This window comes from Mytilus galloprovincialis, chromosome 8 (genome assembly GCF_965363235.1).
Source record: "Mytilus galloprovincialis chromosome 8, xbMytGall1.hap1.1, whole genome shotgun sequence".
Taxonomy (NCBI): Eukaryota; Metazoa; Mollusca; class Bivalvia; order Mytilida; family Mytilidae; genus Mytilus; species Mytilus galloprovincialis.
The window spans coordinates 21788635-21811963 of NC_134845.1; the positions used below are offsets into that span (position 1 = coordinate 21788635).

General features: G+C 32.7%; 1 protein-coding gene and 1 long non-coding RNA gene across 2 annotated transcripts; both read left to right on the top strand.

Moving 5' to 3' along the window:
• Window positions 1-686: 686 nt before the first annotated feature.
• Window positions 687-7889, top strand: LOC143043179 (uncharacterized). The gene is made up of 6 exons (XM_076215598.1): window positions 687-1178; window positions 1796-1888; window positions 2840-3019; window positions 3501-3674; window positions 4776-4955; window positions 7393-7889. The coding sequence occupies exons 1-6, from the start codon at window positions 713-715 to the stop codon at window positions 7674-7676; spliced, it is 1377 nt and encodes a 458-aa protein (XP_076071713.1). The 5' UTR covers window positions 687-712; the 3' UTR covers window positions 7677-7889.
• Window positions 7890-12057: 4168 nt separating this feature from the next.
• On the top strand, window positions 12058-22889 carry LOC143085325 (uncharacterized). The gene is made up of 4 exons (XR_012981299.1): window positions 12058-12185; window positions 15886-16402; window positions 17033-17215; window positions 22269-22889. It is a non-coding gene; the product is annotated as an uncharacterized LOC143085325 (long non-coding RNA).
• Window positions 22890-23329: the final 440 nt, after the last annotated feature.

Below are 23329 nucleotides of genomic sequence, written 5' to 3' on the forward strand. Positions count from 1 at the left end.
AAGTTGCAACTTTTAATAATACCCTCTGAGTTCTATTTGTTAAGTAACTTTCGATCCATAATAACAGATTACCTTTTATACCATAGCTTTCTAACTTAAGAAGTAGACCCCTTATCCATACTCGATCGAATGCCTTGCTTACATCGGCAAAAGTTAAACTTGTATAGAATTTATTGTCTGAAGCATATACGATAGAATGATACATCTCGATTAGTTGATGAAAAGTAGAGCAGCCGGGTGGAAACCAGACTGAAATTTCTACAAAAGTTTATTAGAAACTAAATGATTGAATATATGTCTATATATTATTTTTTCTAGTACCTTGCTTACGCAAGAAAGAAGTGATACTGGTCTATAATTACACGGCATTGACTTATCTCCATTTTTAAATAAAGGAATAACATATGCCAATTTCCAATCTTTAGGAAATATATTTTGAGAGAGCGATTTGTTAAAAAGAATACATAAGGGAAGTGCAATTTCATTTTTTACTGCTATAAGCATTCTATTACTAATTTTGTCAGGACCAACAGCTTTATTTGGATCTAAAGTAGAAAAGAATCTTTAACGTCTTGTACTTGTCACTTGTCTACCTTCGGTTAACAGTTCCTCGGTTCTGCCATTTGTCTACCTTATCTTACTGTAAAGTGTAATTGGTGGTGATTTGTTTTCAGATGAATTAGGCCAGATAAAAATAGAAGCACCTCTTGTTATGGAAAAATTTCTAAATACCACAAATGACATTCTTAACAGATCTGTGTCGTTACAAATGTATGGCTTCAATATGGACAAAGAGAAATCAATGTCGTTTAGTGTTAGAGCATGTCGTGACGTCAGACTATATCTTTATCCAAGAACGGCTGATATACAAGCACAAACAGCGGAAACAGTCTTGTATGAAATTCAACTGATTGATTTAAAAGTTAAAGTTAGCAAATGGACAAACGAAAATAAACAGCTTTTGATGGAAAATATACTTGATGTCTCGAATTGTTTTACAAGTAACTCATATGGATATTTCTGGATAAGTTGGATGGAGAATATATTAAACTTTGGAACTGGTCACAATGTAGACGCCATGCCGATTTTAGAAACGCAAATAGACACTTCAACTATTCAGGATATATATATAGCTTCCCTTACAAGTGACAGTCGACTGTGGATTATAAACAGACAAGGTAGGAAATCACAAAATAGAAATACGCGATGGGTCGTCTATACGCTAAACAGGTTGTATCAGTACAGATCCAACCTAGTTATCTTACAGACTTTATAATTTTCATAATTTGTTTGAGAATAACATGACTTACATAAGAGTAAAGATATTACATAGCACCGTAAGTGTGGCTTACTGTTTGCAATACATATTTAGTTTTAAAAGATTTTAATAGTTCAAAAACAAAACCAAAATAAAAAGCGATAGACACAATATCAAGCAATATTATTAAAGTGTTGAATTGAAACCTAAAAATAGTTGTTCATTCAAAGGATCAATACATTTCATTTACACCAACTTCATATGAATGACAAAGTTATATAAACAACTTCTCCTTAAAAAAAAGGGTTCAATATCCCGTTTGAAATTAAGGTATATATTGAATATTATAATACAAATAAATTCGAAAGGGTCAGCTTTATTTCTGAGAATACAGAATTAAAGTAATGTATTGTACAATATCACAAATATCTATAATGTGTCGTATCGTTAGCAACATATATTACTATTACAAACAAAATATGTGCAAAATAAAATTTCTTACGACGTCGTCGAATTACCTTTACAATTTCCTTATAGAGATTCCTACCTATATTGGAGAGGATAACACATACGTCATGGATTTCGATCTGGATGGTGACTATGATGAAGATTGTGCCATGAGAATATATGGTAAATGATTACAAATTATAAAGGATTTGATTGGAACAAAATAATAGCATGTTAAGCATATCAAAAGGCTATCAAGCAAAAGTCTTAAGTCATAGAACGAAAGACATTACGAAAAGATAAGAAGAAACACACAAAATACACTAAACAATATCATGCAGACAACACAAAATAAGTTAACCGGAATTGAACTGAGTAAACATTTAGATTCGTGCAAAAATATCAAATTAAGTTCCACATTGTATTAAAATACTACACTTCATTGGATTAAATATAGATACTGTAGGAATACTGCTTTGGCAGTTGTTGGAAAGACATCACAGGCATTCAACTAATTTGCTGAAGTACTGACTGTAGAATCACAATATATCAAACATAATTGCAAGAAAACTTTACATGAGTTGAGATTGAAAAGGAATCCGACTTTACCTAAGGAACATCAAAAACTTATAAATTAAATAGAAACCAACAAAATCTCAAACAAAATAAAATTAAAACTAGTCTACAAAACAGAAAATATTAAACCAAGACTGAGTAACACGAACACCACTAAAAACCAGGGGTGATCCAAGGCGACCCGGATGTACTCATCTTCTGTCGTGTTTCTCCTACAAAATAAGTTGATATGTACTATCAAATGATTAGGCATCACTAAATAGCCAATAGCTTATTGCCTTTAAAAAATCATAAGAAATCACAATTCGTTAATCAGTGGTCATATACATTTTCATCGCCATGAGAAAATGATAAATTAGCAATAAAAGCTGATGAACTGCACGATATTTATTTTCCTCAGTTTTACCTATCAAGTTAATGTTTACGCAACAACAACCTTTTAAACGTTTTTGGGAAATATTTGGACCACACACCAAAGAAAGAGCATGATGATTGTTTTTATATAAGCGTTATTTATAATTCATATTTATTTATATATAAAGAGCCTTAATTTTACAGATTGTGGAGTTCCTGTTTTTGATAATGCACATGTTCACATACCATATCCTGGGCACACTGATAACAAATATGGAAATGTACATACTGTAATATGTGCTGAAGACTACACACATTCAGGAAGTATTGTTACTCGATGTCTGCCGACAGGAAAGTGGTCAAAGGAATTCCGGTGTTTACCAAGTAAATCTGTTGTTCATCATATATTTTCACAACATTTTTGTTTAGCTATCTCTAAATGGTTACAATTGATCAAATAGATTGAATATGCATATATTCATATCAATAATGTTGAATGTCAAAATAAAGATATTTGGATATTAAACGTAGAAAATGTCGATTTACTTAAAATAATATTGTAGTTCAATATACAAACATCGTCTTGTATATATACATTAACGTTTTTTTACTGGTAATTGACTTGCTTTTGAAATAGCCACTAGCTCGATGATAGAGACATTTCAACTTATGATACAGCATGCCTAGTAGTCCTCAACTGGTTTAAATCGTAAATCATTGATATAAGATCATCTAAATCATTTGAAATGTTTTAGCCTTTTGAGGACCTTAATCAGAAAATAAAATGATATAGCATGCAACTAAGGAATTTATCAAAAGCTAACCAAGACAAGCCGTCTAATGATTAAAATGTTTATATTTGTAGACTGTAAAGAGCCACCACAGTTACTGAACACGGGATCGGTAGATGGTTCTAGTAGAAAGTATTCAACATGGTCAACGTACAATTATGACTGTGTTACTGGCTCTTCTATGACAGGCAATAGTACGATTATCTGTCAAGATAATGGTGAATGGAGTGAGCCTCGGTTTGAATGCAGTGAGTAAACCCCTAGAATTATGTATTGATGAATCAACAGAAAGAGAATACTTATAACTTGTTAAAGGATAAGTGTGAAAACGCATTAGTTATTTGCTTTCATGCGCGTAAAAGAGGGACGGAAGATACCAGAGTGACAGTCTAACTCATAAATCGAAAATAAACTGGCAACGCCATGGCTAAAAATGAAAAGGACGAACAGACAAACAATAGTACACATGACACAACATAGAAAACAAAAGAATAAGCAACACGAACCCCAACAATATGAGCATGATGCTCTCGATTGATAATCTTATTTAAAGCAAGATGAAGGTAGTATATCGTTTACGATATTTGACCTTTCGCAGATATCTATTGACTGTATTTTCTTAGACCTTGTGGGGGTTATTTTAAATGATTTAATTGTTCTCCAAAAAACGATGGGAGAAAATTCAAAACAATGTAAGCACTGTACAAGGTAATGTCTTTTTAATGACAATCTAAAAAACATCATATTAGAAAAAAAATATTCCTTTTGTTTATTGTTTATTTGAGCATTACTGATGAGTCAATTGTAGACGAAAAACACGTCCGGTGAACAGAAAGAGGGCGAAATATACCAGAGGGACAGTCAAACTCATAGATTGAAAATAAACTGATAACTCCATGGCTAAAAATTAAAAAGACAAATAATAGTACACAAAACATAGAAAAACACACACCCCAAGAAAAAAAAAACAGGGAATGATCCCAGGTGCTCTGGAAGGGTAAGCAGATTCTGCTCCACATGTGGCACCAGTCGTGTTGGTAATGTTATTACAAATCCGGTATATAGTCTAAATCCGTAGGTCACATTCGTGAAAAGGGACGGGTATTGTAGTTACGACATCAGGAACATATCCGATGTCATCTGTGAAACTTCCCTCAATATATTCAAGAAGGACGATGCCTGTGCAGAGTAAGAGTGTGAATTCAAACGCGTTCCTTTATAAGAATATAATTTATCAGAGTCTCTACAACGTTAAAACGATTTCAACACTAATGCAACCTTGTAAGAACATTTTGTTTTATTTTTACGCAATGTTTACATTTTCAAAATCAGTAATCATTAAATTTCAGTCTGCCCTCTACCACCAAGGAAACTGAATACCGATTATACTAATCCTGGTCATGATGCCAAGTATCGCTATGGAGCCGCCTATCATTATAAATGTATGGCAGGATATTCAATGACCGGTAATGGTACGATCACATGTTTAAAAAACGGTCAATGGACAGAGCCTTCTTTCACTTGTACAGGTAATTTTAGCATCGTTAAAGAAATAAACGCGTGGGTATTGTCTTAGGCATGTAAAGCTAAATGAAAACATTTATAGATACTATATGATATAGCAAAGGAATAACTTTTTCATATTTTAGAATTTTTGTTGGTCCGAAGTTCTTGTAAAGATATGCGACACTGAATATGTATTCTTTATCTACCTCAACTTTAACATGGCCATACTTACCAAAACTCATACAATAACTGTTATTAAGCATGGATGTGTATACATGTACAACAAGCATACAAAACTGGTTGTAATTCAATGCTAGTGTGTACTTTATCCGGACCATTTTAATCACCTGAGTCCATATAACAGATGATGATACCAAATGGAAAACAAAACAGAGGTAGAAAAAAAAACCATTTTAATATCATTAATGAAGTCGGCATAAAAACAACTATCTATAATACTAAAATTACGAGGTCCAATTTGTCAGCCATATCGGGTAAAAACGACAAGTCAAAGAATTCAACTCTATATATAACTAATATAGGACAATAGTGTAGATTAAAAATTACACCACTCCAGACCCTTTTGTTATCCACATAATTAATATTACCAATAATTAAAAACCAATTGTTCAAAGAACAATTGAAGGTCTTTCCACCAATAAGGATCTATTTTGATATGAAAATATTAAAATTCAGTTGAAAATGTCAGTTCCTATGGCTAAATGATATATAAATATGAATTTCAAGCAAAGGTCAAAATCTAGAACGTCCAATTAACCTATGACTTTGACCTCAATTTCAAGGTCATAAACCAAGGATCCCAAATCAAAACACCCTAGGTCTGTATTATGTATGGTTCATGAGTAATATCACTTTACGCATAATTCTAAATATAACAGGGGCAAAAATCCCATTTATTCTCTTTGCACCCTTCCAATCAAAATTTATAAGTTACGACATGTCGCAACTAACAATTTAGTAAAAATAATTTGTTGAAATCTTATAAGGTTAATGAAAAAGAGTGAAAATAAGCCAAAATCAAAATTTAGAATTTGACCTTGACCTTTGACCTTGACCTAATTTTCATTTTTTTGGACCAAGGATCTTAAATCAAAAGACCCTAAGCCTTTACTTTATAATGATAATGAGTTATATTACCATACAACTAATATAAGATATAAAAGGGGGAAAAGTCGCATCAAATGTTTACGTACCCTTTTAACTAAAATTTACGTGTTACGCCATGTCGTAACACACATTTTGTGAAAATATTTTGTCGATATCTTATAGGATTTCTGAAAAGAAGAGATAACAAGCCAAAATCATATTTTTGAACATGACCTTGACCTTTGACCTTGACCTCATTTTAATTTTTTTGGACCAATGACATCAAATCGAAAGACCCTAGGCCTCTATCACTAATGGTTTTCCAGTAACAAATTTATTTCATTACAAAAGGGGAAATAACTCTCATATGGAGTCTTCGTAAAGCTTCGGTGAAAATAAAACGTAACATCCTAAGGATATAACGAGCAATTTGGAAAAACAAATTTGTCCCTTTCTTTTACGGTTGCGGAGGAGATCTGATAACAAGAAAAACAGTGTTTGGGGAGATAACTCTTACAAAGAAAAGTGTTCGGTTAAACAGGGTCAGTTTCAAAAGCGTATAGACTGAATAATATCATATACAAAAAAACTAAGCGACATCTTTTGAAACATTTTTACACCGCAAGAAAAAAATTAGGCGGAAGAAAAAAAAAATAATCAGAACGAATTCAATAGGTCTTTCCACAAGAAAGGTGGAAAGACCTAATTAACAAGTTCCGGGTCTAATCCGATACCGATACCAATAGTATATTCACCTGTTAGCTATTACCTTATCTGTACGTTCCGCATTTGACAGGCGCACCACCAAACGGTGTATTTAGGATTTTGCTATATACACGGGTCATAATCAAAGGGCTGACACTACTAAATTCAATCATTGTCAAATTGTTCCCTATTGTAGCTTTATTCAGCAATCAGCAAGACTTTCTTACTTTCTAACTAATATAGGACAATGCTGTTGATTAAAAAATACCCCATTCCTGGATAGCCTGGACCTTTTGTATTCCAAATAATTAATATTTCCAATAATTGATAAGTTCCAGGTCGACGGGTTCAAACAGAAAGATTTGAAAGCAGAGAAAACTGTGTATCTTATAATCGACATGACTTTATCAGATGACAATACCAATTACTAAAATAAGGCTTAGGCATAGTTATATACTTTAATTCAGTCACGGACCCGCGATAGCACGGGTGTGTACTTGTATGTTTTAAATGTTCAAGTTTCTACTTCCTATACTATGATTATTGGGCATTGTGTTGTTGTATCTTACAAAATCAATTCGTTGTAATTTTATAAACATGATTAATGTATAATAACAGATCTAACATGCTTAACGTACTTTCTTTAAGATAACTGTAAATGTCCATGTAACACGCCTGATTTGATGGAGGAAGATATTCAACAAATGAAGGATAGAATACGAAGGGAGAACTTAATTGACAAAAAGAGCGTTTCGAAATATAAGAGAAAGATAACTAGTGCCCCCGACAATAGATTCTCAGCAAAAGCAATTGGATACGTTGGAGTTGCTTGCTTGACAACGACCGGATTGGTGGTAGTCCTCATTGATGCTGTGACCCTTGTGAATACTCTGAACACAGTGTTTCAGAACATCAAAGGATTCTTTTTTTGACAGTTGTTTGTTCTCATCACGGAATGTATCATTTATGTTTTCTGTTTGATCACAGCAATATGCATACTTCATTCATTTTTTGTATTGTTTAACGTAGGTAATACAATATTGTACAAGTTGTAAATATCTGAACGAGAAGCATTCATAGTAAATGGTTTGTGTTATAGTGAAACACTTAATTGTGTATGTATTGTAACTCGTAATGAAATTTTTGGATTACAGAGGATGTGTCAAATTTTCCTAAGCTTGTAGTTGCTCAAATCTACATCTTTGTGTTCTATGTTGGATAATTGTATCATTGGTATTTATACCCCATCTTATATTTTTCTGTTAACATGTATAAAAAAACCCCAACAACAGTAAAATGACGGAAAATGACAGTATCAGTAATATATATGTCATGATAGAAGTACTGAGCTGGTAAAAATATAAGTGCGTGTCTTTATGATTGAACAGACAGTGCACGTGTCAATATAATTATCATACTTTGACATATATATATTGTTTTTAATCTACAAATTTTCTATTGCACTCGAGTATGTTTCGTTTACCGTTTAGTACAGGAGAAACACGATGGGTGTCACATGTAGAGTATCATATATTGCATGTAAGCCTTCTTGAGCACTTGAGATTCATCCGGGCTTTTCGTGGGGTTCTTGTTGCCCATTCTAGTTTTCTGTGTTGTGTTCCATAAACTGTTGTTTGTATTTTAGTCGTTTTTTGTTTTTTGACATGGCGTGGTGAGTTTGTCGTTGATTTACATGTTTGATATCCTCCGACGACAACATATGTTGGTACACTTCAGGTTTTCTTTTATATTGTTTATTTTTTTTGTACTTTTGTCCTTCTTTTTTACTAATACTCTTTGTCTATATGCTTTTTTGTTTTTCATAGATTAGTTATTTGTTTGTTTTTATAGTGATTATTAACAGTGTTGACTGCTGTAACCAAATTTTGACATTTAAACCTATTATGTCTGTTTGTTTTGTTCATACATCGTTTTCAATATAATGGAGTTTTATGTCATCACTGTCATCCAAGTGAGAGGTTTAGCTAGCTATAACACCAGGTTTAATTCATCATTTTCTACATAAGAAAATGACAGTGCCAAGTCAGGAATATGACAGTTGTTATTCATTTGTTTGGTCTGTTTGAGCTTTTGATTTTGCCATTTGATTAGGGGCTTATAGTGTTTTGTGGTATATTTTGTACATAATATCTGTCTTAATATGTTAGTTATAATTTGAATTGAGTGATTGTTAATAAAGGTAATTTGATTTGACTTTTTTTATAGTCGTAGTTGATCAAAGGCATGATTATTCAGTAACCAATTATTTAAGGTTGTCAGCAGTTTGTACTCATTATTTCCGGCCTGTTAGTCAAAGAATCATTTGAATCTTGATTAACGGAGAACAAACTTCTTCAAACCATCATAAATTAAGAACAAAAAATTAGAGATTGCTACATTAGAGTTTGGTTTCAATAGATATGAGAAGATTTGGTACGAGTGACAATGACAATCCATCCAAGTAACAATTTGTAAACCATTATAGGTGAGAGTACGGCATTCGGCACGGAGCCTTGGCTCACACTGAACAGCAAGCTATAAAAGGCCTCAACAATTACTTGTATAAAACCATTCAAACGGGAAAACAAAGCTTATAATTGCGACATATTCCAGGCAGATAAAGATGTTGTCATCATCAAAGATACAAGACGCATTATTTTGTACGCCATACGTGTGTATCGTCAACAGCATACTCACCAGTAATGCTCAAATAAAACTCTAATAAAAGACCAAATAAGGTAAAAAATTGAAGAGTATTAAGGATCCCAAATTCCAAAATGTTTTATCAAGTACTTTGAACTAATCTATGCCTGGGGCAGACAATTCTTCTTACTTCAAACAATTCAAAGTTCTGTGAACAGTTTTTACGGACGCCATCACGAGTTGGTTGACCGTTATGGAATAACCGTTTCACAAATGCTATCGGATATGTTCCTTACGTCGTAACTACCATCCCCTTCCCTTTCGTAAATGTGACCTACCGAATTCGACTATTTACCGGATTTGTTATCTCATAAGCAACACGACGGGTGCCACATGTGGAGCAGGATCTGCTAACGTTTCCGGAGCACCGGAGATCACCTCTAGTTTTTTAGTGGGGTTCTTGTTGTTTATTCTTTAGTTTTCTATGTTGTGTCAAGTGTACTATTGTTTGTTTGTTTCCTTTTCATTTTTAGCCATGGCGTTGTCAGTTTATTTTCGATTTTTGAATTTGACTGTCCCTCTGGTATCTTTCGTCCCTCTTTTTGAATGATCATAGTTCCTTGATTATGGACGATTAGTCCTCGAGAATATCTTTAGATAAGCACGGAGTTCTTCAGTTCTGACATGATTTTGTAACAATTTGTTCTGAAAATCTCTGTTGATAAATCAATAAATGATTAAGAAACACAATTTCCAACTGCCTTAGCAAAATTTACTTTAGTGAATATGGCCTTTTTATGTCAACTTTGGTCATAAAGTTCTTCACGTGATTATTTCTGATACAAACTTGGCTTTAAAAAGTTCGTGATATCAGTTAATCCACAAAAGCGTTTTAAACGCACGAAATCAATATAGATTCATTCTCATTTACTCAGTAGTCAGTACTTCGTTACAAACATGATATTCAACAAAATGTTCTTTGTTGATAACTTTAGAAATTATTGAGAAATTTGAGTGACTCTAACCCTAAGACAAATTTGACCTTAGATGAATTTGACGATTTGAGGTTTCGAGGCGTTTTGCAGTAAAACTATTTTTTTATGTACTTGGCTTTCAAGTGTTTTGGTTTAAGCGTTCCTGGTGAATGTTAATCAAGAAAAGCTCGTCGGACGCACTAAATCAATAACGTATCATTTTCATATAATAGTACTCGATCGATACCACTATACTGATGGACTATATGTCTCCGAGGGTATTATCATCATAAATCTCAGTGTTCAGTACGGTACTGAAACAAAGGAGTAGGCACGGTAAGATCCCTTTTTAATTTGGTCCCAAAATATAGCGTTTTAACAAACTTGTTAAATTGTTAACTTTTATTTATTAATTGGAAAGTAACATGCTTTTGTTTCATAAATTGCTGTTATTATCTTCACAATTTAAACATTTATGCTAATTTTAAGACGGTTTTGTCTAAAATGGAAATGGCCGCACTTGTGTACTTTCTTATATATATGTTGTGTTTAATGATAATGTATGATATATATAAATTTTGAGAGTAAACAAGAATGCGATCACTTCATTGTAGACAAAAATTATCTCAAAAGTGACGTTACATGGAATATTTGATAGATTGTTCACATTTTTAGCTTCAATTTGCGCGTTTTTAATGACCAAGTCTGTCGAAAACGTTTACAATAACCAATTGAATGGAATGAGGTAGATACTTATTATATAATACTTGTTATAAAAATATCATTCATCAGATGTATTTCGAATTTAATGCCGAAATTGGCCCTTAACGGATCTTCTTCTTTTAAAAAATGTTTTCAAAAAATCTTTGTTGATCAAGTTAAGAAATCATTGAGCAACTTAGATTCAAACATAAGGCAAAACTTACCTTAAATGATTTTATCCATTTATATTATTCCCTTTTATATCTCTTTATGTGTTTATGATTTATATATTCTTGGCTTCCAAATATTTGGGTTTGAGTATTCCAATTGAAGGTAAATCAAGAAAAGCGCTTATGCCGCACGAAAAAGTATATTTTTTTTAATTTACAAGCGCTCGGTCAAAACCGCTGTTGGTAAACTGTATGTTGATTTCCAGATCAAGTAAAAAAGCTGTCAATAGTTATCAAAGGTACCAGGATTATAATTTGATACGCAAGACGAGCGTCTCCATGAGACTCATCAGTGACGCTCAGATCAAAATAGTTATGAAGCTAAACAAGTACAAAGTTGAAGAGCATTGAGGACCAGAAATTCCAAAACAGGTGTGCCAAATACGTACGGCTAAGGTAATCTATTCATGGGATAAGACAATCCTTAGTTTTCATTCAAAGTGATGTAACAGGAAATTTTAAAAAATGACCATATAATTGATATACATATGATACATGTCAACACCGAAGTGCTGACTACTGGGCTAAATCTGTTTATTTAAAGCAAAAATGACCCAAACGTATAGCTGAATTCGGACAAGGAATCAGAATCTGAATGAATGGGATTCTATAAAAGGCACTTGTTAATCCGTGCATCTACTATAAGCATTGTCTGAGAATGTCAATCGGAAATCGAGGGCATTGTTTATACACATAATTATATTATATATTTTAGGATATATTGGTAAACTAAGCTATTTTTAGATATAATAATACTGGAAATTTTAGTTTCGATTTAAATAACTTCCTAATATATGGCCGCTCTTTTATAATGGAGCTTATCCACTATGGATTTTTTGCAATACTTGCACTTAACTGTCTTGTTTTAGGGAAACGAAAATTAGCTAAAACTGTAAGTATAACTTGTGTTTCCCTTGTAGGAAAATTGCGCACACACCCTACTACTTTTACTTTCATTTTCGTTATAATAACAACCTTGATATAAAATGTTGATAAAACGAAGGATTGCATGTAAATTTCTTGCAAAAATAATATTTTACTGAGTAATTATGCTTCCTGGCAACCGAAGAACAATGCTAATAGTTTTGCAGTTGAAGCATGTAAACTATGGTTGAAATCTTAACAACCTAAATGTGTTTGCATAAACTTAAGATTTAAGTTACATTCTTTAATTGAATATACGTAACTTATCTTCATTTTTGAAAATAAATGCATATATTTTAAATGTTAGATATTCATGTATAAATTTACTGAAAAGACATAAGGGTGAACGTATTTCTGTGGAATAAAAACAAAATGTCTCACAAACAATCGAACAATTGCCGTAAGGCATATATATATAAAAAGAAATGAGCATAATAAGCCTCCGAAAGTATACTGGCAGGATACCAATATTGTGAAGTATAAACATAAACTTCCTCATTTGTAAAGTTATTTTAAGTTTTAATATTTACAATCAAACCCAAATTAGAAATCTAGGTTATCATGACATAGATTTAACACTTTATATTACAAATTTTGGTGTTCTCTTTGTAGAAAATTAGTTTATCTATTTTATAAATATGTAAAGTAATGTATATAGATTCCTTATGCCAAGTACTGGGCACACACAACTTAATTAAGTACCGAAGGTTATCAATGAAGCAGCTGTAGAGGATAATTTATCATGAAGTTAATAAAATTTACAAGCGTTTACCTATTTAGGTTGTCATTCAAGTTCTCATTTATATTTAAAAACTAGAATGCATCAGTCGAGGGTGCGTCTTGCACAGTCGCGTAATTACCTTTCCGGTGTACCTTTATAATTATTTACGGTCAAAGCTAAGTTGTTATTGTTGTCCGTCCAATTGTTTTAATGTGTTCTGTTTACCATATGTTCTAGTCTGTTTCAGACAGTCATAGCCATTTAGTCACCTTTGTCAGTTGACATTGAACTTACAGCTTTTAACAGGCGGATTTAGGGGGTGGGGAGTATATCCATCTTTTGGGGAAAAATTGTTTAATTATTTAGGAAATCAGTGAAGCGTGGCTGGAGCGGCCCCTCTTAGGCTGTCATTGGGTCCCATTTATGAAAATATCTAGATCTGCCACGGCTTCATATGTTTCTTTGCGCATTTACCTCGAAGTAGGACACTGTAAACACATAAAAATATTTTAAAATCTGATTGTATTTACATAATAATACTTGCATCTATTCACGAGCAACTGTGAAAGTAAAAATGAAAGTGAAAGCACCTTCCAAAAGTAACGAAATAAACAAGAAAAAATTAAGCTGCTTACATTCTAACTCGTGGACAGTTGTTTGAATGAAAATCATACAAATCTACTTATTTGTATACTTATATCACGAACCAGTAAGAGTTCATGGACATTTGTAAAAATGAGGTAAGAATTGAATTATTGCCTAAAACTGCTGAAATCCCCACACTTCATTTTAAAAGTAAATCTACAAGGACATTAAACGCGCAATTTCCCTTAAACAGTTTTAAATATTTAGTATTTAGTTGTAGACTTTCTAGATTCCTTGGGTGAACTAATTTAAAAGTCTATATACATAAAGTTTAAATTGACAGATAAAAGCCTCTGTTGAAGGCCGTAATGTAACCTCTGGCCTTTATAAGTCTTGTCTGGTTTGTTAAATTTTAGTTCATTTATATGCATTGGAGTTTAGTTATACGTCCATTTTCACTGAAATAGTATATATTTTACTAGCCTCCGGATGTGGGATTTTCTCGCTGTGTCGAGGAACTTTTGGGGGCCTTCTGCTGTTTTCTGCTCTTTGGTCGAATTGTTGTCTCTTTGACACATTTCCAATTTCCATTATCAATTTTATTTCAAGATTGTGACTTAGCTGTTCACTTCTTGACAGACCCCATGTGAATGTTTGATAAAAATAATTGGCGGAGATCTTGAAAATTCAATCTTTAGTTGCGGATAAGAATCTGTGTAAAAGTGTCGAATCGGCTTACGTGCACTTATATAACCAATATTTGTACAACACAGGCAACTGTTACTGCGACTAATTGTTGTTTCCTTAATGTCCGATGGCAAATATTTCATCAATATTCTGGACCGAAGGTATGAATATTTCCTGCAATCCCCACATCCTATTGCTGCTTTAATATAATCTATAAAATAATGTTTTCTAAGAAGTAGTCTGTCTACATACAAGTCGAAATACACGATATCTCATTTTCATTTCCGATATCACAACTCGACAATAGAAAAAATGCGTTAGTTGGTGCACATAATCAATAGGCTGTTTGGTCTTTAAACGTATATTATAATTTAATTTATTTTAAGTTATTTGCAGTTATTCCTTTTCTTACACAATAATCCAAAAGAATTTCGTCAGGGATGATGTAATTGTTTTCCTAATCATTTCCATAACAATGGTATTTGTTCACCTTGTAATGTGATCTAGGAGATTTACTATGACATTTTAATTATACAAGGCCACTAACTGCATTTGGATCAAATAGTTTAAAATTTTGTTTTAATATTCAACACGAACATATGTTGGTTGCAGTTTACTCTTGCCCTTTTCTCTTGATTGAAAGATGCATATATTCTGCTTCAATATAAGAGACACCAATTTTCTAAGCCAATGGATCGACACCCGGATCCGTCTTAATATACTTGGCCATTTTTCAGAAAATTTGGGTACAAATAAAGCTGTTGTTTTTATATACAATTATGAGAATATGAGTCACTGGTATTCGGCTATATACACGTCGACTCGGTGGTTCTATGATAGCCTGATTTTTTTGAGAGGGGAAGTGGACAGTTTAATTTCGTCCGGGTGTTGAAAACAAGAGATTTAAAATTGTCAATATGCTTTTAAGGAGGCGATTAAGGAGGCTCGAGGGTATAAAAATTTCAGAAAAAAATCAAGCATTTGTTTTTCATTACAAATTTTATTTATTTCCTTTTGTAGTTGTTACTTTATCATATGATACAAAAACCATTCAAAACAATCAATTCGTGGTGGCCCCAGATGACTTTCAAAATGTATACATCATTGAAAAAGTTCCAAATTATCTCCCTTTGGTGGAAAAATGCCATTTTTTTTGCTCTAAAATTGAAATTTCTCTTTCAACTCATCGGTGAGCTATCATTTTTAATATAATTTCCATATAAGCTGTATTTAAACTAAATTATTGTAAAATTTTAGCGATTTCTGTAATAAATTTCTTTTTTTATTTCGATATTACCTTTATTTCTCCTATTACTTCAACAGAAAAAAACCGCCTTTACAAAAATGTATGCTTCTTTCGAAGGCAGATTGTGAGCGCAAGTGAACGGTGACCCCACTTTTTTATTTTATTTTTCTATTAACTTTAAGATAAAGTTCATTTATAGAAAAATATAGAGAAATCCTATATAAATGATTTAGACCCTCGAACCCCCTTAATTGTAAAAAATAAAAGCAAAGACTGGTCGACGTCTATGTTCGACTAATGGTATTAATTGCTCATTTGGCATCTTCTCCAACCGTTTCTATAAATGCATTCAATAAAAGGTTCTCAACCATAGGACGGTGTTAAATAAGGTGCTTGTTTGTAAAATAATTTGGTTTCCTTTTATTTCAGTCTAACGACAACGACAACAATATAATTGTTGGATACAGACATAGTAAAATGACTAAAGATAGCAAGCAATACTCAGTGCGTCCGAAAATATTTGGAGTGAAATTCAAATGTATTCTTTATAATGGTACAGTTTGTGAACCATGTGATAATGGATACTATTCACGGAAAGGATCTAAGTACTGTAAAAAATGTAAAAGTTGTCCACGTGATTACCACGTGGTAAAAAATTGTACGGATACCAGAAATACTAAATGCAGACAATGCAAGGCAGGTAGATACTACTCGAAATACAAAATGAAATGTATGAAATGTCATGGCTGTAGACCAGGACACTACGTCAAGGCTGATTGTTCGAAGACTTTAAATACTCAATGTAGACGCTGTCCGTATGGAACATTTACTGACAGTTACGGGATGAACATGAAATGTAAGCCTTGTAAGGCTTGTCAATATCTTGAGGACATTATAAAACCATGTTCAAGTAAAAACGATAATATCTGTGGAAACTGTAAACAAGGTGAGTAAACTATTATAAAAAGCGGGGAAATACGCGCCTTCTCATTTTCTCTAAAGCGATTCTTAGTTTTCAACGACTTTTAAATAATGTCGCCAATCGATGGAAATTTGTTACTTCCTTTTGCATACACACTATGCGTCCACTGGTTCCTTATGTCGTAACTGCAATCCCGTTCCCTTTTCCCGAATATTACCTACCGAATAAGACTATTTACCGAGTTCGTAATAACATGAACAACACGATATGTGCCACAGGTGGAACAGGAACGAAACTTAAACTTGATCTGTAACTCATCATGGTTAACTCACATCCAATATTTGAAGACTTTAAGAAAAAAAATTCCGTATAAGTGTGATTTTCAACAAATTATCTAAGTCCAAAGCCCATAATTTCGTCAAAAATTAGCGAGGAGGAGCAAAACTTTAACTTGATCTGTAACTCATCATGGTTAATTTTACATACCAAAAATCAGCCCAATATCTGAAGGCTTTTAGAAAAAAGTCCGTGTAATGGTTTATAGCGGAATGACGGAATGACAGAAAAGGGTAAATCTATATGGCACCGACAACTTTGTTACGGGGAACAGAAAATAGTTACAAATTTTGAAATGGTGTATGCTTTCATTTTCAGGATATTTTCGCCTGACGGCAACATGGAATTGTGGGAGATGTTCCGAATGTTATAGAGACACTCCTGACTATACAGTCGAAGTTACAGAATGTGTAGGAAAAAGTAATGGCAACGATCGAGTTTGTTTACCTGTTGTCAACCCTCCCATACTATACAATGAAACAGACTATCAAGATATGTCAGGTATTAAATAGTTGCTAGATATAATTTATGCCAAGTAAAATGAAAATAGATTAGGTAGATATAATATGTTCTGGGTACAAATTATAATAGCTAATACATATCAGGTATGATATAATAATATGATGAAGGCGCTACCTTAAATGCCAGCTTTATACTAAGACAATGTCCTATATATTGATTGGTTGTTGGTTGTTTAACGTCCAGTGGCAAATATTACATGCATGTTCAGAACGAATGGGTACATTAACAATTGAGTATAAGTGAATGGGTCTCTATGGGGTTATGGTACAACATTATTGGGGGTGTTTTATCTTTTTTCAAAAGTTTGGGTTTTTCTTCCAAAAATTACCTTATTTACATTGATTATACTCCTCTAGTATATATAGATGCAACACATACTGATTTGGCAGGAGATGCACTCAAAATAGGGTATTTTAAATATTTTATCTGTAATTTGTGCATTTTTCCCATGATATGTACTTTTTAATAATGTCGATGTGAGTATCATGATAAAGAAAATATATTTGGTAAGTATATATATATTCACAATTGACATGCGCCAGTGCACATGATTTTTTTTTTCTCACAGAAACACATGAGTTATTTGGTAAATAAAACACTTTTCATTGTTTGAAACTTTCAGTAATAAAAATTTAGTTTAGGAAATAATGTGCCAGATGAACATATTATTAAGTAGTCATGGTCAACCAGTGCACCGGAGTTTACCCCGGGCCGCATCACTGGCATGCCGGATGGCCATTATAAAAAAAATCCGAAATGTATTGCTTGCAGAGATTTTTTCTGTGTTCCCATGGCTGGACGGAACTTTTACGCTAAATATGTTATCGTTAACTATGATTTTGTAACTTTTAAGGATGTATTCTTCTGACTTTTCATTCTCGTTCAGTCTCGTTGAAATCTCGTTCTTGAATTTTTTCCAAAGCATGTGATAGAAGAGAAAAATATCAATGAATTTTAAAAATATTATAAACAAACATAAATCTGTGAAAAAATTGTGTATTTACAATGAATGTTTTTTTGCGTAATCCAGTTTTCAAATTTTACGACCAATCAAGTCAGTATTTTTAGCCAAAATTTTGAGAAAATGGGAGAGGGATACAAAAAATGATTTTACAAGAATCTTGTACATCCCATATCATTTTGGTCTTTTCTAATTTCTTAGTTATGTCTTTTTTTCATTCATTTATAACAAAAAAGTTGAAATAATATGCATTTTGTTCGTAAAACTGAGAAAAATCACAAAAATACAAAATTGACAGCATGGTAAATTTTACACAAAACAGCATTAAAATATGATAAAACTTTCTTATATTAACACTTACCTATAGTTTTTGTAAGTAAAATTTATTCAGATTGGTTCACTTCATCTTTACAGAAAGTATGAGAAAAAGTTTAATTGTGGAACTGTGATTTTTGTCATGACAATGGCCCAAAAATAGGTCAAAATCGGTGAAAAATGGGAAAAATCATCAAAATTGGGTATTTTCAAAGGGCTGTAGAAAAAAAAAGAAGTGCACCATCATATGATTTTTTCTTCACCAATTATTTTGTTACAGTCTTATAAACCCAAAAATCAGGTCAAGAAAAAAAGGTTAATGCTGGAAATTTTTGGCTCTTCAGAGGTGTACATCCTTAAATGGAGTACCTGTGATTATTTAGGTAATTTGTTTTGACCTCACTGATAATGGAATGTTGAAGCAGACATAACATGGCGTCAGATGTTGTTGTCCTAACTTCGGTAATTTCCGTGGTACGATAAAATTTAAATAAGCTACACAGGCTACCAAAATTTCTGAATTCTTGTTTTTGCAAACAAATAAAAATTCATGTCGTATTTAACATCGAAGTTATTCCGATCTGTCCCGTTTTTTCAAGATCGCGTTAAAACGTTAAATTCGGCCGCCATTAAAAAAAATAATCGTACGAGATTTAACGAGAGTGACGAAACTTTTCAGATTGGTCGTGTAGAGAGAGTAAGTTCTTTATTCAAAAACGATGCTTCTACCATAAGTGCCAGCTAAAGCTGGCATAATAAGCAGATAAATGAAACATATTATAATATCTATTGATATCAGGTAGGTATAATAGTTTGCTGTTTGGTGTGAGCCAATGATCCGTGTTGAAGGTCGTACTCTGACCTATTATGGTTTACTTTTACAAATTTGGACTTAAATGGAGATTTAACTCAAAAGCACTCATACCACATCTTCTTATATTGATATCAGCAGATTATGATCGATTATGATATCTACTAATATCAGACACAGTGACGGATCCAGAAATGTTCATAAAGGGGGAGAAAACACTGGCTGCAGAAGATGGGATCAACGCCAGTTACACTTCAGTGATTCCCTTTATATTCAACCAAATTTGTCCCACAAAAGTAGGTGCACTGGGACCCTGACCCACCTCCACCTCCCTATACCCGCTCTAAAACAGGACTTTGCTAATCAATCAAGACCGTACGGTGACCTATAGATGTTAATTTTTGTGATGTTTGATCTCTTGTTGGGAGTTGTCTCATTGTCAATCATACCACATCTTCCTATTTTTATATATAAATGAGATATCAGAAATATGTTTAAGTAAGAAGAAACACATTACATCGAGATATCTAGTTGATACAAGGTACTAAGTATATACAACAGCTCCTGATATGTATATAGTGTGGTTCGACCGATTCCATCGAGATATTAGATAAAACAGTTTTAGTTATAATAGTAACTAAATACTCCTGTCTGCTGTGAGGGTGCTCCTGTCTTCTGTGAATCAAACAAGTATTACCCCTCTAATTCAATACTGGATTTTCATTGAGATTGATTTGGGGAGTTTGGTTTCTTGCAAATGTGATTTTTTAAATTATATGGATTTGGCTGTTTTTTTTAATGAACTTTTATTCCACTCTATCTGTCTCTCAATTTACATCACCTTAACAAAGTATCGGGCATACTGCGCAAATTAGTAAAAGAACAATTATACCGCGTCAAGTATTATAGTTATGTCTAGATAAATAACTGGTCCATAGAAATATATTATCTATTCATATTTTCCTGAAGCGAGCGTTTCACCTTCTAATTTTCACAAGCATTAGCCTTTCAAAAAGGGCTAGTCGACTCTTAGCTGATGAAAATGGAAAGTGCTCTCGCTTTGTAGATTAATTCATTTACTAGAATAGCCACGTGCACCAATCAACAAATTTTACCACACACGTGAGGTCACACGTAATGAAGTAGTATATATCATTTAACGTTGTTGTTTACGAAACTCCAGAAGATTCGACTAGTAGAGCATTTGCATTATTCACGTATCAGGATACGTGCACGGATCGACGTATACGTATCGAACAGATTTGTTTACAATAATGACTTAACCCCGATCTCAATTAAAATTAAATGCATTATAAAATATTTTCATCGGGACCAACTTGACTTAATTTACCCTTTCCTCATAAACGTGTTATACGATACGCCGATACGGATACGCCAACAAATAATTGATTAATGCAAATGCTCTATTTATAGATAAAAGTTACCTGTGTTCCAATATCATGAATATATATGCATGATTAATGACCAGGCAAAATCTAATTGCTAAAATATAGAGGACAAATCCGATACTCTACTGGATTGAAGGACATTTACTAGGTTTGGATTGTCCTAACCAATCAATAAACTTTGATTAATCACGTCTCGTAATATCTTCCAATCAGGTAGCAAGAAAAATTCACACACTAATTGTCCATCGTTCAATTCTTAACATCGACTCCTAGGAGTCGATAATAATGTTGTTCTCAATATATTTATAACCATAACCATATACAGAGACGGAAACGACTAAATACTATGAAAGTCATAAAAGGAAGAACATTTAGGTTTTCCCAAACAAATTGAAATGGGTCAAGGCATTTTTATTTTGGTTTGTATTGTTTTAATCAAAATTTATTGTTAAGAGGTTTAAGCAAACGTTTTGGTTATAGCTTTTAGATATAGGTAGATGTGGTTTGAGTGCTAATGAGACAATTCTGATCCAAATAGCAATTTATAAAAGGAAAAGTTTGTCTACATAGAAAAGAGGAATTAATGTATGAAAAAAATTAAGATATGGTAGCATTGCCAACGAGACAACTCTACACAAGAGACCAAAATGACACAGAAATTAACAACTATAGGTCACCGTACGGCGGCTTTCAACCAACAATGATTAAAGCCCATACCGCATATTCAGCTAAAAAAGGCCCCGAAATGGCATTTTAAAACAATTCAAACGAGAAAACTTACGGCCTTATCTATGTACAAAAAATGAAACAAAAACAAATATGTAACACATAAACAAACGACAACCGCTGAATTCCAAGACTGTTTGTTTAGTATATCAATGCTAACAAGGCTTAAAAGAATCAATATCAAGCTGTCTATTTAAAATAAGAAGATGGGACATGATTGCAAAGGAGTCAACCCTCAGCAAGGGACCAAAATGACACTGCAATTAACAACTATAGGTTACCGTATGGCCTTCAACAATGAGCAAAGCCTATACCGCATAGTTAGCTTTAAAAGGCTCTGTAATCACAAATATAAAACAATCCATCGGCATAATTAATGTACACATTAAATGAACAATAAACAGACATATTACAAAGCAAGAAACGAAAAACACAGAATTACAGACTCAATGACTGTTTGTTTAGTATGTCAATGCTAACAAGGCTTAAAAGAATCAATATCAACAAAAAATATATTTGATACAGACACGTCATATAATGTAAACAGTTAAAAAAGAACACGTATGTCCGATGTCCATAATCATGCTGATCTTTTTCTGCATGATATTTTTGCAAAAGAAATGGTGACTCACATACAAATTTTGTTATGTTTCCAAATTTTTATAAATAAACCAATATTTACAACATAGTAAATAAGCTTGATAAGAAGTAGTATATCTAAATAATAACTATGACATCGTACATGTATTTAAGATAACATGTATACTGTATAAACATTTATTCATTATTATTTAACATTTTGTTTTGTAGAAACCGAACACATCAAAGGCCAAGCAGATACAATTACTACCGATGAAATCCAGTATGAGCTGCCAGTCCTTTTAAAGGGCGTGATAGGCGTTGCATGTTTCATAGTCCTTCTAGCGTTTTTGTCAATTATAATTATGTGTTGTGTACATCGTCATAAAATGAAGCTGATAAAAAAATCTCCTATGATCAATATGTCTAAACGGAGCAGTGTAATCAACACAGAAAACTGGATAAACCAGAACATTAATCTTGTTACATCATACAAAGCAAATAGTGTTCCTTTTTTTGGATCTTGTTCCGATTTTGAATATCGTGTTCGCTCTAATACTTTTTCCAATAACATATGTAACGAAAGCGATGGTTATGCACCACAGAAACACTCTCTTACTGATCATGGTTCTAATATTTCAAATACGTGGGACAATATTAAAATTATAGACAAATATGATTCAAGCCTTGAATTATCCGATAAAACAAAGGGTTCGTCGTCTATTATTGATAACAATAACATTATATTGTCTTCAAGTAGTATTCACTCAAAAGATACAAATCAAATTATATTTAATGGATCATACTGTACTAGTTAATCGTATCATTTAATAAAAACAAAACTAACATTGATTGAATCTTCTTGCTCTTTATTTATTTAATAAATTCTCCCACAAAATATTCCGAAAGTTGTTATCTATATCATATAAAAACAAGGAGATGTGGTTGATTGCCAATCAGACAACTATCCACACCTCCACCACAGTTCAAATAAAGTGAATGCAAGCAATAAAAGACAACCGTAAGGCATTCAACAAAACCCATACCGTATACTAGTATTCAGCTATAAGATGCCCCGACAAGAAAAATATGAAAAAAATCAACTTTAAAGACTAACGGCCTAATTTATAACAAACCAATTTACAAAAAACAAATTAAAAAATCTGACAGACATGAATCGCCAGTAACCGTTAAATTATTCGTAAAAGTAAACCAGTATAGGTGAAAGTACGGTCTTCGACACGGGGCCTTGGCTCACACCGAACAGCACGCTATAAAGGGCACTAAATGAC

Bases quoted from the DNA above. Each gene is read 5' to 3' on its own strand.
- LOC143043179 (XM_076215598.1), top strand. From the start codon at position 713: ATGGAAAAATTTCTAAATACCACAAATGACATTCTTAACAGATCTGTG. The intron at 1,179-1,795 runs GTAGGAAATCAC...ATTTCCTTATAG, and splicing joins GTGGATTATAAACAGACAAG to AGATTCCTACCTATATTGGA. The intron at 3,675-4,775 runs GTGAGTAAACCC...ATTAAATTTCAG, and splicing joins TGAGCCTCGGTTTGAATGCA to TCTGCCCTCTACCACCAAGG.